General features: G+C 36.2%; 1 protein-coding gene across 1 annotated transcript; it reads left to right on the top strand.

Annotated features, from left to right (window-relative positions):
• The first annotated feature begins 898 nt into the window (after positions 1-898).
• On the top strand, positions 899-17,104 carry LOC101743232 (uncharacterized). Its single transcript, XM_004930197.5, has 10 exons — positions 899-1,143; positions 6,059-6,262; positions 7,098-8,882; positions 8,997-9,127; positions 9,209-9,425; positions 11,572-11,628; positions 11,943-12,080; positions 12,461-12,678; positions 12,955-13,122; positions 16,564-17,104. Exons 2-10 carry the CDS (start codon positions 6,070-6,072, stop codon positions 16,777-16,779), a joined length of 3,123 nt encoding a protein of 1,040 aa, XP_004930254.2. The 5' UTR covers positions 899-1,143; positions 6,059-6,069; the 3' UTR covers positions 16,780-17,104.
• The last annotated feature ends 266 nt before the right edge of the window (positions 17,105-17,370 follow it).

The raw sequence follows: 17,370 nt of genomic DNA, 5'->3' as shown, positions 1-17,370 counted from the left end.
TGAGGGCATTTGCGTTGTGGTGCCATTCAATTGATGCACGCAAAGAAAAAAATCTTTAGTGAGAGCGTGTGTTTGTTCGTATCCTTCTGCCTGCCATTTCTTGAAACAGCTACGAAACAGATCGATATAACTATTTGTGATGCAATAGAAAACGGAGTCGGTTAGTGGAATATGTGGCATGATATATTTGGTATACTAATATTTATTGTATCAATAAATTATAAATAGAAAGCATGATAACACGCAAATGATTATTAACCGTCATTGGTTGACATATGGTTATAAATTGGAAAATCGAAGCTATCGTTTCATCAAATCGTATGATGTAAGAGAAAATTAAGTACTGAATACCAAAATATTATGATCGCATTGAAACCCATGTAAGGAATAGAACAGTTGCTCTTTTAAAACTGAGAGTAATTTTTCCAGGGTTACAATTGCTAATATTTTTTTAAAATAATCCGTAAAGGATACATTAAATCAATAAAGAAAACATTACACACACTACCATGTATTTGACACACACACATGTATATATACTCTTTGTTTATTGTCAAACATTTGTTAGTGTTTAAAGTCTGTAGTCAAATTGAGAATAGATTTGTATTGTTTATCTTTAATATTACGAGTATTTGTCTATAGTGTAGTCTTGGCGAAATCTGTAACAATAGGACCATAATAATGTTGAAACTTATAATTTCAATTAATTATAGTCGAATTTCGACTACTGCGGGACCACTAGTATATATTATTACATAATCAATAAAACAAAAAGTGGTTTTAATTTACACAAATATAGTTTTCCAATGAAACCTAGAGCAGTATGTGTGTAGCTCAGTTATAGACCCCACTCTTGTTGTATCGATCGCGGTCGTTATATAACCTCGCCCCGCGCGCCGTCGCCTGCCGCCGCCCGCCTAACACCAGCAAACTACCAGCCACCGACCATTCATATATAAGGTTCTGTAGCCAACAGGTTCTCGGGACGATCTTTCTGTACCTTTAAACTTAGGATAGGAGACGTCGCGCACCATCCCCTGCGCAGTTTACCCCCAGTCTAGGCAGCACAGTTGTTATTCAAGAACCGGTGGGTGCAGACGCTTCATATTCAGTCTCTGGTGTTTGTTGTGGAAATGTATTGAGGTGAGTCATACAAATTATATTTAAAAAAATATATGTGTTATTCAATTAAATCGCTTCTGATACTAAATTACAATACACAAAATGTTAATAATTATTGTTTGTGACCTTAAACTTGCTGTGGATTGCCTGTTTCTTGCCTGACCTGTGCTTATGAACAACAGTAAGTAATGATTACCCGTAACATCTGCATACAGAATACCGCTCATTCTAGCTGACACAGATGCGTTCTTTCTTCGAGTTCAAGTAATTCTTTATTCATAGAGTAAATAAAATAATTGTTTTTGAAACATTATCACGTATAATTTGAAAAAAACGCGTGACTCTCATAGACTTTGCCAACAATAACCTCAAACAATCAGGAGTGCTGGAGATTTTTCTGCCTGTATTGGAGATATAACATTTAGACACATTTTCGGAAATTCAAATTCATATTATTATTAAATAGACATATACACGGAGGTATTTCTAAAACAGATTTCTCATGCATATGATTTCTCATGCATATTTATTATTAATGTTAAATATGTGTAAAATAGTCATCCTCTATATAGTTCTAATACAGAGCCAAGTATTCTTCAAAATTATTCTAAAAGAATTTGCAAGTTGTACACAATATGTGCCGTTGATGGCTTCATTAAACTTTTAGAATTGCCTCCCACGCTTTCAATTATCAGTACATTTGAGTTAATTTTCAACATCAAATACATACATCAATACACCAGTAAAACATGGTATGGTGGAAGCAGACAGTTCATTATTCAATTTGCTTACACTATAATGATTATTTGTTTTTACTGATTCGCTGTATTTAAGGTATACTTTTGAGGCCATGCAAAACAAAGCATAATTTTAAATTTACTTTAGTCCAAGTACTTCACTGAGCTAGTTAGCCTAGATGTGTGAATGGACAAATTTGATGATGCGGAAAGTGAAGCTACCATTATGGAATTCTGAAAGCATTCAATACTCATTTGTCATCTCAATCCGCAATTCTTGACCTTAATGCCTCTTTTGAACTTAATTTTACTGATTGTGGGAAAAATTCAGGTCCATACTGGTTTTCCAAACCCCTTCCGTATAACTTTTCTGCGATCCTGCCTAAAGTACAACGTTATAAGCAGTATTATAATCGTTGTAAATGAGTGTATGAGTCGTCTATTATCAAAGGTGGCGATCTGTGCATTTGGACAAAAAAAAATTTATTGATATGTCAATACAGATTGATTTGAATATAATCGTCTCCTTCAAAGAATACGGTTCAAAACCTACATTAAATAAAGGTTAATACTTAACCTGTTATTTATCTAAGATGTCGTTCAGAAGAGTTTTGTGACTGCCAATGGAATACAAAGTCAATAATTCGTTATTCTGATTTACCAATAATTGTCCAAAAGTCACATTGCCGGCTTTGATAATAGTCGACTCGTATAATCTATGATTAGCCCGCAATTTATTGTGTTCTAAGTTATATTGTGTTGTCAGATGGGATGGGGAATGATGTCATCATCACACGTAAGGAAATCGCAATCGACTGCGGAAGGGTGTGCAGCAATAAATAAAAAGTTATCTTGTTCTCTATTGCTGCCGTTAAATCTATCCGTGGCTTCAATTACTAGACTAGGATTTATTTGTGGAAAAGTTACAAACTAACATTTTGAATTCGTAAAAAAAACGAACCTTGTGTCAATAAGTATGCAATAGTGACATCGTCAATGAAGTAATCATTGTATATTAATACTTGCAACATTCGCCCGCTTGGCTGGGCATTTAAAATTAACATTATTATTTATTTTCGTTATTATTAGGGAGTCCAACACTCATATAAATAGTAGCCTATCCATGAAGTACATGTAGTTTCTACATGGATACCAAGTTTCAAATTAATCGGATGCATGGTTTAGTAGTTATAACGGAACATCCGTAAAAACCACTGTAGATTTATATATTAGTATAGATACACAACCGTAGAAGTTTTCTTTTTATAGTTTTCTATCAGTTTCAGCTTACGTTATTTCCCAATAGACACTTTATGAATAAACTGTTTCTAAAATTTCAACAACAGTTCGAAAATAAATTTCATTCATTTAGAACAACGAAAGCCGCTACTCTCGTGGGTGTCATAAACTGCGTTATCTTTTAATGAAATCTGTTTTAATTCAAAACAGACAGGCTTCAATAAACTCAATGAAAAACTGAAGGTATCTGAGCTTTGCGGTATTCACCTAGAAAAGCACAACCCTATTTTTCCTACGGGGATCGCAGAGGCAGCAAAGGCAACAGAGAATGGGTAGCAGAATTATTTCCTACCAGCCCACTTCGACCAGCGTTTACTGGTAAAGGGTGTATTTTAAACCGGCTATCCTGTCCGCTGCAGAAATATCTGCCGGCTAGTGTCATTCACTTTTTGTGTCAATGAGCCCTTAGCCGCTAAGCACGAAGTGGTTGTGAGCTCGAATAGCTGTCTTAAAACAATGTAAGTAACAATGTATTTTGAAGTCGTCGTGGCCTAAAGGATAAGACATCCGGTGCATATGTAGGTAGCGATGCATCGGTGTTCGAATCCCGCCGGCAGTTACAAAATTTTCTAATGAAATACGTAATTAACAAATGTTCACGATTGACTTCCTCAGTGAAGGAGTAACATCGTGTAATAAAAATCAAACGCGCAAAAATTATAATTTGCATAATTACTGGTGGTAGGACGTTTTGAGAGTCCGTACGGGTAAGTACCACCACCCTGCCTATTTCTGCCGTGAAGTAGTAATGCATTTCGGTTTGAAGAGCGGAGCAGCCGTTGTACTGTTAAAAGTGAGACCTTAAAACCCATGTCTCAAGGTGGGTGGCGGCATTTACATCGTAAATGTCTATAGGCTTCAATAACCAGTTAAGATCAGGTGGGCCGTGAGCTCATCAACCGATGCAAATAATAAATAACCGGTAATCTCAAATCCTAACAGCGAATTCGCAAATAAAGAGGCTTCAACATTAAATAATGTTTATGGTTCGATAATATAATACCTCAAGGGAAAAACATAAAATGGAAGGCGCATTACAACCTTTATGCGTAGAAAAGGGCTTTGTACCTCCTGCCGACCGCGACCTGTACGAAATATGGGACGTCATACTACGGCTTTCCCGAAACGACATTGATTAAATTTTCTGAGGCTTCTAAGCCTGATTACACCTATCTGTTGACTGATTTTAAATGTTAATTGTCATCATCATTCTTTCCTATTACCCTCTGCTGGGGTGTAGGGCTCGAATCAAATTTTTCCATTTATATCGGTCTTGGGCAGTCTGTTCTAGCTCCTCCCACGTCATGCCCAAGACCCCTAGCTCCTGCTCCACCGAGCGACGTCAAGTTGTTCTGGGGTGGCCTCTCTTCCTTTTGCCAGACACTTTTCAGGTCAGTGCTCTCTTTGATAGGTGGGTATCGGGCTTTCTCAAAGTGTGACCAATCCAATGCCACTTCCGCGTAAGGATCTCCTTCTCCATTGGTGTCTGCTTAGGGATCACTAACACAGCTCTTTGTTAGTGATCTTCTTAGGCCAAAAGATTTCAAAATCTGACGTAGGCACCTATTCACAAACACTTGAAGTTTTTTGATCAAGTCCCTGCGAACAAACCAAGTTAATTGTGTTTCAAATAAATTTTTTTTTATTCAACATAAATGAAAGTACACATTTAATTTTGTTGAACGTCAAATAGAACTACCGCCAATTCACAAAAACTAGCCTCCGTCCTGAGAAGAACTGGCAAGAAACTCAGCGGGCGTGTCTTTTTTTTTAAATATTAGATTTTTTTTCTTAATATTAGATTTAGATTATATTAGATTAGATTTAGATTTCAGTGTGAAATAAAGTATTATTTATTCTCTTTTCTCTCTCTCTTCGAAGAGCTCAGATTGAAATATGAATTTGAGTTATGCTGTTTTTTTTGTTTTCGGTTTTGTCTTTTTTATCCGATTTTATCCTATGTTACTAGGACAGCAATAACATAAAGCATAAAAAGAACTGTGGTTTATTTTATAAATTTACGTAACTAATCAAAGCGTTTCAACTTGGTTATAACTTGGTCGTTGAAGAAAAAGAAAACTTGCTCAAAAGAAAACTCGCTCAAACAACTTTTAGGAAAAACGAAATTCGGAAAGGAAGTAAGGATACATTAAAACATTCCCAAGATGGCTCAAGTTTAATAATTCGAAAGTCATTAATAAATAAAAAATTGTCATATGAATTCGTGATCATTGCTCACGATTGATTGATTGATTGATTTGACTCATTGACTCAGTATTGATCATCATATCACACTATATGTACATATACTTGATTGACGCTAATTTGTAAATTTTAAATGTGAATAACTTGGCACTGCCTATAGACACTAGACAACGCAAACAGATGCTCGCACCATTTACTCGTAGAATCCGCCGAAGATTTCGATATGATCCTATTAATGGATCTCACGACCCTCGGCCCAGCAATCAGGGGCGCTATCTAACTATTACTACCGAGTCCGTCGAATTTCTACCGCAGATTGTGCCTTTTATACCGGATGGGATGTTGAACAATTGAAGACCATAGAGTTTTAGTGTGTTCAGGTATTTAGTCGAGGTAATAACAGTGGCTAACTAGCACTTTTCTCGGGATGCTAAATCTATAGGACATAGATAGGACTAGTTTCTTTTAATTTATATGAATTACATACTTGCAAATGCTATGAAACCAAAGATAGTAAAAAAGAAGAAATACCTGTAGCTACATTTAAAAATACAGTAAAAATACTACCATAAAAGTTCAGTAATGCGTTTGCTATCTGACCACCTAATTCCTAATCCTCCAAACCGATCTTAAATACTATCACTAATAAGCATGTGCTATTTTAATGTGGGGTTTTTAGTAACAAGTTTTTACAGGAATTAGAAGAATGAATTTAACGTGGATAATTGCTTTGGTCGCGTGCACTGTGGCGTGTGCCAACAGTGAGCGCGGCGGTTCTTCACTCCGGGGAGCCCTTGAAGCCTTACAACGTCGTCAGCGAGGCCGCACACGTGGCCCTATCATACCAGAACCAGACTACGATGCCCTGTATGAGTTTATACCGCCTCAAGCATACCCAGGTCGGTAAAAGATTAAGACACAGTGATAAATTGAAAAATGATTATCGTAACATTAGTATTAGGTACTTGGAAAATATTTCTTTAATTACCAGTCAAATGGAAGCTGAGTTTTTGTTAGTGACACTACACTCCGTTAATAATCATGTGATTTTTATCATAGAATATTATAGCAGAATAAAAATGTAGTCCCTTATTTTACAATTTGTTCAAATGAAAAATATTAGAACAGTAGGTAATATAAATAATATAATAAAAACTAATTAATCGGCAGTTAAGCAATAAAATTTTTTTGGACCCAACCTGTCTGGATTTCGTTAAATCTGTTTATATAAAAAAACAAATATTTGGTCTTCCTAGAAATAAGCATTTGTAGTTAGATCTGCTCAAATCCAATATATAAACAGATCAGATGTATAAACAGATTTATATCTAAGCAGATATACTTATTTACGTCTATTTCTTATTATTCTACTATACGATCCGAGTATACGATCTGAACAGATATAACTATCAAGGAAAATTAAATATTTGGATGCGTTTGGATATAAACGGATATGACGAGATCAAAACACACATATTATATTATAAGGTTGGATCTAAATGCTTTTTATCGAGTATAACAAATACATACGAATGATACTTATTAAAAATCAGAAAACAACTTATTAATTATGTAAAGCAAAACGATACTGTCTTGTAAAGCGATTCTGATCACCACAGAAAAACATATTTTAAAAATTAGTGAACATCACTAGTGTGTAAAATATAAGCCTTATTGTAGAAGTTTTAGATTTATAATGACATTTTGTTTGTTCAAAAAAACCTTTATTTTTAGATCAAGATTACCCCATGGATATAGAAGACCTTGATGAAGAACCCAATTCCAAATATATGGTTAAATTACTCGATGAAAACGACAGACCTCCGGGCGCTTACGAATATAAAGTGATTAGAAAGAAGAACTTTCCTGAGTCATCCTCAAAAAAGGAATCGGCATTCCGCGAAAGAGCTCAAAGTCCAAGCAATGAAAAACTACGTGATCTATTCATGGAGAAAGGAGAAGCTGAAAACAAAAACGATCCTTCAGATATCAACAAGAATGATGCTGAATACGCATTATTGCTCGGAGAACTGTGGTCAAAATACAAATACAACAAAAATCACCCTAAGAATACGGAAGCTATACCGCAAGGTGTCGTAAAGCTATACAAGGATAAAGTTGTCAAAAAACGATACCCTGATAATTGGGGACCCATTGCCTTTAAAAAGAAACGCAGTTCGAATTCAGAAACAAATCAGAGGATTTTAACCGAATACGATGAGGGAAAACAGAGACCAGTCACTGTGGACCCCATTTATAATGGCTATAATATTGACGATGACGATAAGGACGACTTACTTGAGGAATACGCAATTGCTTTTCAACCATTAGATGACGACAATTTGTCTGATTTGGCTGATGATGATCAGTATCCCTATGATAACGTAGAGAAACGATTCCCGGTCTCGAAACGAAGCAGCGGTCCGTATGATTTCGGAAATCAAAACAAACAATTCACCCAAAATCAAAATAAGCGAGAAACGTCGAAGGCATTTCGAAATACCGGTACTGATCCTAGGGTCATAAAAGATTTATCAAAAATTTTTGGGGAGCAGGACATAATTAAAAACCCAGTTAAACGTAGCAGTGACAACATAGAATTACATGAAACCAAACCACCTATATTACCTATACCACACAACCATACTCTACTGGATAATTCGTCGAAACAAGATGACGATAGTCACGAACATCAAGGACATAACATGCACCATCCTGGAACATCCGGTAAAGAAGCAGAACCCGACAACTCTACTGATGACCATAACGATGGAGAAAGTGAAAAGCCAATTACAGTTAGAAAGAAGTCTATCGATTGGTCCGACTACTTCGGTATCGATAAGCGTAACAAAAAGACAAAAAAATTCGTTAACGATTTAACTCAAGATCGTTTAAGAAAACAATACTTTAACACGTTCAATAAGGAAGTCATTTATCCATTAACAACGTTTCGCAAACACGACAAAGTGAAGAGAAACTTTATTCAGCCTAATTCTAACGAAGAAACAGAAATACAGATCGATCGCACACAAGCTATTGCGCTTAAGAATGATAATAAAAGAATTGCAAAGGACAACGACTCCAAATTAGATAACATTGACAAGAAACTAAGGAACATGGAAGGTTTGATTGTTGATGAAGCCTTACACTATTCCAATGGCGGGGAAGAACTGGATTCTAAGGAAGAACAAGAAATGAAAGAGAAGCTGCTATCCCGTTTGGCTGCAGCCTATAGCTTGGAAAAAATGAGAAAAGCCTTAAAAGAATTTAAGCAAAGCCTACAGACACAGAAGCTAACAGCATCCGCCATTCCGGTTGAAGAAGGCAAAGCTAAAAGGGTTGCTGTAAAAAAAGAGCTTTTGGACAATGAAATATCGGCATCAAACAAAAACCAGCTAAACGATGACTTTGAAGATGAACAAGGCGCTGGACATTACTTAAATGGAAAAATCGACGAACAATTTTCAGAGGGATACATGGGCGGTAGCGGCAGGCATCGGGTCCCGGTAATCTCAACAGGTAATCTCATTAATTATTTTACAACTTTATGTCTAAACAAAAGTAAGGAGAATGAAATAAAAATATTTTTTTAAATCTTGTATTCAGTTTTTAATTCATACGTTACATACCCAGGTGGACCATCTGGATCGTGCCCTGTGTTAGCAAAAATTATACAACGATGCCGTGGAGTAGACTTGCTGGCTGGTGACAGAGGCCAGTTGTTCCTCCCCCTTTGCAGTCTACATCAAATCTGTTATTTATGCGTAAGTTTACTTCAACACAAGTCTCAAAGATTAAGCTTTCACGTATTGAACATTTCACCTCAATTCGTAAATTATGTTTAGGGCGAAGCACCACCTACAACCTGCGACTTAGTATTTATATCTGAAGCTGACACTGCATGTGATGGAGATTCGAGCTGCCAACGAGCAGCTAGATCTGCGCTCATGGCTCTTCGAGAACTACATGACAATTTGGCCGACGAAATGGATGGAGAATGCGAGGCAAGCCCCTGTCTCCCGGCAACCCTTAAATTAAACCTCGGCTGGCAGAGAGCCCTTCGACGATAGACTATTCAATAATGGTTTTGAGAAGATCAAATAATCACAACAGCTTAGGCCATTGCGTTCACGAGGAATATTAGAAAAGCATTTTCGTCTTAATGACTTATACGCCATCTTAAAATGAAAATTTTGCAAGAAGATAGAAAACAGTATTTTCTAGATCTAATATTTCGCCATTAACTCATAATAATATAGTATAATATTTATCGTAAGAGTTCAAACGTCATTTGTTATGTTCGTACGAGTCTAACCAGCCATAGGCCCGTACGGATACATAATTAAGTCACAATATTGTTCTCTATATTAAAGTCAGCTAGTGTGTATTTATGCGGTACTCCCACGCTTTGATTGTTATATGTAATTTTTAAATGAAATCAATAGTTTAGGAGTCATATATATGAATTGTTGTAAGACAATTTTATTAGACAAGTTTTATGCTATTGTGTTTCAGATAGGAATTCGATTTTATAATATGCGGTTGGGCGGGAACTTAAGACATTGTAAGTGTTTGTGGAATGTATTGAGATAGTAAATTTATCGTTGTTAACATTGTATTTTATTCGACACAATTCAAATATGTCGAAACAAATATTAAACTTATTCTTATTGTCTAAATGTCGTATTAAAATATCGTGTACTGTCGAAACAGTGTTTTATGGAAGTTACGAGAACTACAATAAACTCGATGGGTGCATTTGGAATTATTCACCCAGGCTTCTATATATTTTATATTTATTTAAACTTATATTAAACAATTTACTCGTCTGGATATGGACTGGATCACCTCAACATTATGTTTTAACTGTAATCACGTATAAAATCGCATAGCGCATTTAATTCTATGTCGGCACTTTTAACTATACTGTATACTAGGACAATAAAAGTTGGGTTCACACTAATGACTAATTTACATTAGTCATGTTCATAAAGTGTATCTTTATGAGAGTGAACTGTTTTACTCTTTCCTCTAAGTCTTCCGAACAAAATTTTTGGCTAAAAACGTGTCCTTTACCGAGAATAATCGACCGAAAATTTTACAATAATCAACGAAGGAATATTCGAAATGTTTGAATTAATATTTATAAAATTGTTATTGAAATACATTTAAATGAAGTTGAAGTAGTTAGTGTAAACATAAGAAAATGAATGTAACTCAATAATTCATGAAAAAATAAATAAATTACTATCATAAATTTTATCGATCTTTTAAAAAACGTATAATATTTCCAATGAATACACGCGAATATAAATGGTTTCCAATAAATTTTGTTTCAATCTGATGCTCTTTTAATACCTAATATGACAAACATATCTACTTATTGTCTATAGAAAACAAAGTACACTAAATATGAACGATAATGAAGCGATGTTAATGATTACGTTTGTGCACTCAACGCTACACAGTATCGACGTGCGGCTATAGATAGTGCTGAATTATCTTTTTATTGATAATTCGATAAGTGAACAAGTGCAAAACGTGGATGTTGTAGTGGTAAAACATATTCATAACAAACAACATCTTTGTGAAAATTTTACAAACAATTGACAAGAATTCGCATCTGCTGCTATAGATGGATCTGAAAGTATTTGATCGTGAAACTGGAGTGGGCGATCGAGGAATCGATAATCCAGCTGCCACAGACGGTATTAAACCTTTTTTGTAATCAAACAGATTAACTCAGTCAATTAATTTAGTACTAAAGATTGTTAAGGTTGTACCGTGTAAAATTTATTTCCCTTATTTAGGATATACCAAACATATTTATTTAAATAGCGATAGATTTCTTACTAGTTTCGTTACACAATAGAAAAAGTGTTTTGTAAAATCTTTTTAGGAGTTACATACATTTGTATTGAAAGCTGTAGGTGTTGTGTTTACCGCCAATTAGTGACTCGAGCAATTCCAGAGGCACAACCAAATTGCTGCACACAAGCTGATTTAAAAGAGTTCTAGATTCGATCACATTTATAATAAAAATTTCGTGACTCATTGTGCGCTTACTAAAATAGATGAGAACGTTCTAGACATATTTAATCAACGGCCATCGACGGCATTGGTCTATGGGTAATACCAGGACGTGAGTGTCGCCGTCTTCGTCGTGTACATAAAAAATGACAACAATAAAATGGAAAGATAATTTCAGATTATGGATCCCACGTAAGACCTGATTTGGTAATTAGCGTTCAGCCGCAATCACATGGTGAGTGTTCAAATACTGTTTGACATTTAAAATTACAAATTTATTGTGGAGAGCCATTATTTTCTAGAAGAAGCCACATATACTCAAACGCAAGAACTGTTTTAAAAAAATTTAACAGAAAGCTAGTTAATACTCTTTCTAACATTGTCGATCCCAAAGACTACTGCGATACAGAAGCTGGTGATTATCAAACCTCCACAAATTAACGTTATAGTTTATTTTATACTAATAAACTTAAATTGAATTCAAACCTAAGTTGTATTCAGTTTAAAATTTTACATTACGAAACATAACAATTACCAACAAACTTAAAGGAACTCGTGCAGAATTACCAGTGACTACGGTCAACTGGCGCTCCAACCCTCGAGGTCAGTTCATCCCGGTACATGGATTGGACTTTCTAATTGGAGTTTCCAGTCTTCTAATACAACAGACCGTTGAGCTTGATGATCGTAAGTGTATACATTTTTATGACACATTGAAAAGAGTGCTGGATGTGAGAGCCTCTAGTGGCGTGGAATTGGAAGAACCTGTGTCCAACAGTGGACTGCTATAGGCTGATAATGATGATGATGGTGATTGAAAATAGTATTTTTGAGAAAGATTTTGTTTAGCCCATATTATTGAACGTAATTGTAATCATGGCGGAATTCTATTACAAATACGTGAATTCTGTAGTGCCGCTAATGTTATAAACCTTTAGTTCACTACTTTGGTAATATCGTTCCGGAATAGTCTTAGATTTGATTTTTCCAAGTTGTCATAAAATAGAATTTAATTAGAGTAACCTAATAATCATTTGGCTTCGAAATAAAAGTTGACGCTTTTTCAGTGACTTCAAAAATAGAATCGGAGAATCGTTACATAGTGAGGGTACCGAATGGAGAAGCTTTGTACATCGGCAACGAAGTGTCGTGTCCAACTCAGAGATGTATCTGTGGGAATGGTCGAGCCTTTATGATGCATCTTCATGACAACACGAGGCAAGAGGCCATGGTGCTGAAGCGAAGGTTGGCAGGGGCATCTTGTTTGTGGCCTTGTCGACTGCAAGTGAGTTGAAGCTAATTCTTTAGTGGAATACGTTAACAACTTTTGGCCTATAAATAGAGAAAGTCTAGACGTCTGATGAAAATTTAAAAAAATATATAAGTATACAATCAAATTTTAAATGTAACGAAATAGGAACAGCATACTTTATCTGAAGCTACCGTTGGAAGTCAGAAATTCCATTAATATTCGCACTACGATCTAACTTGATGAAATGTTATCTTTATCAGTCAGATCAATCAGTCAGTAAGAGTCAATCTTCAAAAAACTGTCTTTCAGGAAATGAAAGTGATAACGCCTCCAGGCGACTACGTGGGACGTATCCAACAAAGCTGTACATGGATGATACCAGAGTACAGGGTTAGGGACGCCAACGACCAGACCCTGTTCATTATTGAAGGTCCAGCCGTATTGAAGAGAAGTGCTTTGATGTTATCCGAGTTTAAGGTATGGTAAATTAATTAATTGAATTTTATTTATTTATTTATTTATTACACTTCATGTAAAATTTACATTGGCGGACTTAATGCCTAAGGCATTTCTACCAGTCAACCAAAGGTAGTGCAGAGTAGATAGTGGTAGGTGCAATGAAATTTATATTAAGTTACAAAAAGTATATACATACATACATACATACACACACACACACACACACATACATACATATAATATGTAGTTTATAAAGTATTAAAATGTTCCACATACCACAAAAATTTATTCTTGTCCTAATCCCACATTATGTGGGTGGGGCGCAGCATGTCTTCTTAATATGCTGCACAGCAATTTATCATATTTTTCAAGACCGAGCGTCTGCCTGATGTCGGCCCCTCCTGGAGTTATATCTCCAGTAGTACAACCATTATATTGCTGTTAATTGCTTTTTACTGTCTTCGATCATAATAAAAAATATAAGTATCTAAGCGGGCCTAGGTAATATTGTTGGCGCACCCTTATTAGATTAAAGAATAATCTATTTTCCATTTACATTTGTATCCATTTACTTTAAATTCATCTTTATTTAATATTATAGACAACCGAACTGAGGGCCCACCTGGTTTTAAATGATGTCCATAAATATCACAAAGTGAGTTCGGCCAACCTTCTTAAGAACCAAACTGAAGTATATATTTTAATCACCTACCCTCTAAAAACATACGGTGCCTTCATGATAGAAATAAGCAGGAGTAGTGAGCCTGAATTACGGCTTACCAAAGTAATCACGTAAAAAAATATATTATTACTTCATAGTGGAAATCTATCCTGGAAACGTGTAAGGTTCATGTATTTTACTTGAACGGTAAGTTATACCGGTATACTAATCATTATTGGTATTGTTACGCGCTGGGGTACGGGATAAATAAAAATTCTTTTTTTTATTTATTTTTTATTGCTTAGATGTGTGGACGAGCTCACAGCCCACCTGGTGTTAAGTGGTTACTGGAGCCTATAGACATCTACAACGTAAATGCGCCACACACCTTGAGATATAGTTCTAAGGTCTCAGTATAGTCACAACGGCTGCCCCATCCTTCAAACCGAAACGCATTATTGCTTCACGGCAGAAATAGGCGGGGCGGTGGTACCTACCCGTGCGGACTCACAAGAGGTCCTACCACCAGTACCTAATTACGCAAATTATAATTTTGCGGGTTTGATTTTTACTGCACGATGTTATTCCTTCACCGTGGAAGTCAATCGTGAACATTTGTTGAGTACGTATTTCATTAGAAAAATTGGTACCCGCCAGCGAGATACGAACACCGGTGCATCGATCGATACGAATGCACCGGACGTCTTATCCTTTAGGCCACGACGATTTCAAAATTCTTCCGAACTACAAATTATAAATGTATTTAGAACACTTTAAAATTCTCAATTAGCTTATTCCGCTTCGCTTTAGGTGATCCGTTCGCTGTTTCGCTTCGAGTAGTCCCGATTAGTAACTGCCTTCGTGACATACCTGCAACGCTTTTATAGTCGATACGACATCTCTAGAATTATCGAGAACATTCCTCACAAGTCGAGTATTTTCGATATGCGTTTCCGCCATTTCACAACAGATGACGTTGTATTTTTCGAGCGTTCTCGATCTCACTAGATCTTTTGATATTTGTTTCGGCTATTCGACGATAGATGGCGTTTCTCTTACCGGCGTAACAGTATTAATACAATACATATACAGAAAGCCGCACATCTACGCATTGAGCATGGAGCATCTCTCAACTACTCAATCTACCCGAAAATCATGGCTTCTAACAAAAATTTAAATAACACTCAATTCAATAAAACGAATTATTTATTTTCAGTTTCTGGTTATTATTTAATTAAATGATTCAGTACATAAGTCTGTTAATTTCTGTGTGATACAATACGAGTAGAATCGTGTCAAGAAATTCACAAAATTTTCTCACATGAAATATAGGTTACGTGCGTTTCTAACAAACGTAATCTTTACATCATCTTTCACATTCCACAATTTTATCTACGATACGATAAAGGTCACAATCCATTGCATTACATATTATGTACATATTGAATGGATTGTAAAATAGGTCTATTATTTAAGTGAGATTTTTTGCAATAAATAAATAATAATAACTTTGCTATTTATAGGTCCTGTATTGTGAGATACTTTCGCCACATACATATATGATAATAATGTCTTCCCTAATATGTCCTTAAAGTGTTAAAAAATAATGATATATAAGCTACATATTAACTGATGTGTCATTATTTTTAACTTCTCCAGAAATAGATTGTATTAACTAACAAAATACTAATAATATGTATATTTGCCATTGCCGTGGACTTAAGGATAAGAAGCCCGTTATAGCGTATCAAGCGATGCGACTTTAGCCGTTATGAAGCGTTATTACTGGTAACTGAACATGATCTTTCGAACCGAATGGTAAACAGTCGATGTCGCCCAAAACCCGTCATTTCGGATCCTCCCGATCCACTAGCGTTATTTCTAGGTACCTCAAGCACCGGTCATCGTTCTCGTCGAATCCGTCACTTGCGACGAAGGGCTCGGCGAGTAAATTAACCCACAGACATAGCCCACTCAGTTTCTCGCCGCCAGTGGGTCGCGTTTCCGAACCGGTGGTAGATTCTGCGAAGCTCTGCTCTTGCTAGGGTTAGTGTTAGCAACGTCGTCAGGTTTGTGCCCCGTGAGCTCACCTTACTTGTTAGGGCTACGCTGAAATGGCCTCTCAAGGCCGTCAGCTTAGGTACGAAAAAAAAGTAACTGAAACAGAGGGGTTCACGCTAATCTTAATTTAAAACAGATCAATTAACAATAAAGTAATTAAATAAAAATAATAGAATAATAATAATTTATACATGATAAAAAAGGTATGAAATAAAAAGCTTTTTGATTGTTATTTTATTTTTATTACTGGTAAGTTCTTGTGGTAAAGGCTTATTGTAGCCCGTGCGGGTAGACAGTATCAGCAGGCTTTTTTTTCGGGCAGGCGCCTCTTGCACTCTCTCACCCGACGTCCGATTACCGGCCGGGGTCAGAACCTAAGCAGAGTAAATGGTTCCGCGGGTCAACACTATAAACAGACTCGCGTCGCCACTCCTAGTACGCTCAACCGACGGGTCTTCGAGGTGTTAGTCGATGACTTTACGGCGGCCATCTCGGTACGGGTGCCCGTCAGGCTGCCCCAGGCGTTTCCGCTGGTGTTCCGGAATATCCCGCTGGAGATATCCTGTCTATTTATGCCACGAAGCAGTCATGCGGCAGTATCTACGTTGATATCTCTATAGACTTCGATAACTACTTAAAGATGAGCCGTCTGCTCGGCTACCTATCCAGTAAAAAAAAAAGATAATTTTACAATACCGTGTTTTACAATATTGTTTAAAAAATCATTTCTATTACAGATTCTGACTGCAGATTCCTCGAGAATCGTGGGACGGATAGCCCATGGCTGGGATCGTAATCTCGTCAGCTTCGCGACAACTCTCCAAATCCCTGATACAGCTGTACAACCTAAACATAAAGCATTGCTACTGGCCGCTACGTTTTTATTGGTTAGCTTAAATTTTGATCCTGATGATAGGTTTAGATCCACGTTTTTTTCCTACCTATACTGGTAATCTCGAGAGGTTATGCCAGCTGAACTAAACGAGTACGTGAACTCACGGAGCTCTAACCTGGTGAAAGACCTAACTTGAAATATAGCGGTTACTGAAGACCACAGACAAACCAACATATGTACTAAATAATTTTACGTCAGTTCTTTTTAGCTAATAAGCTTTGTAAGATTTCACCCACAGCTTAATATGTACTATCCTAGCAATAATAACATCCTATCAAATAATATTGAATATCATTTAGCATTTCAGCTATCCAAAAGTCTGGTCCATTCCATTTTGATTCTTCAATTTTTTACAGGAGTACACATATTTTGAAAGAACAAAATCGAGTTGTACGAGATGCCTTTTTTGCTGAACAAAATGTCCAACACACGCTGCATTATTTTTTTATATATTTTTAATAAAAAAAAAACATATTAAGCACATTGTTTCATTGTTATTTGTTTGTTATAATAATAGCTTTAGATGATCAGGCTCGGTGGAGTGATGAAGTGTGCAGGAGCTGGATGAGAGAAGCCGAGGTTCGTGCTCAGTGGCGAGCAATTTGAGAGGCATATGTCCAGCAGTGGATTACTGCTATAGGCTGATGAT

The sequence above is a fragment of the Bombyx mori genome, chromosome 5 (assembly GCF_030269925.1).
Source record: "Bombyx mori chromosome 5, ASM3026992v2".
NCBI classification, from domain to species: domain Eukaryota; kingdom Metazoa; phylum Arthropoda; class Insecta; order Lepidoptera; family Bombycidae; genus Bombyx; species Bombyx mori.
The sequence above is the reverse complement of the archived record's forward strand: the minus strand, read 5'-3'. Positions and strand labels throughout refer to the sequence as shown.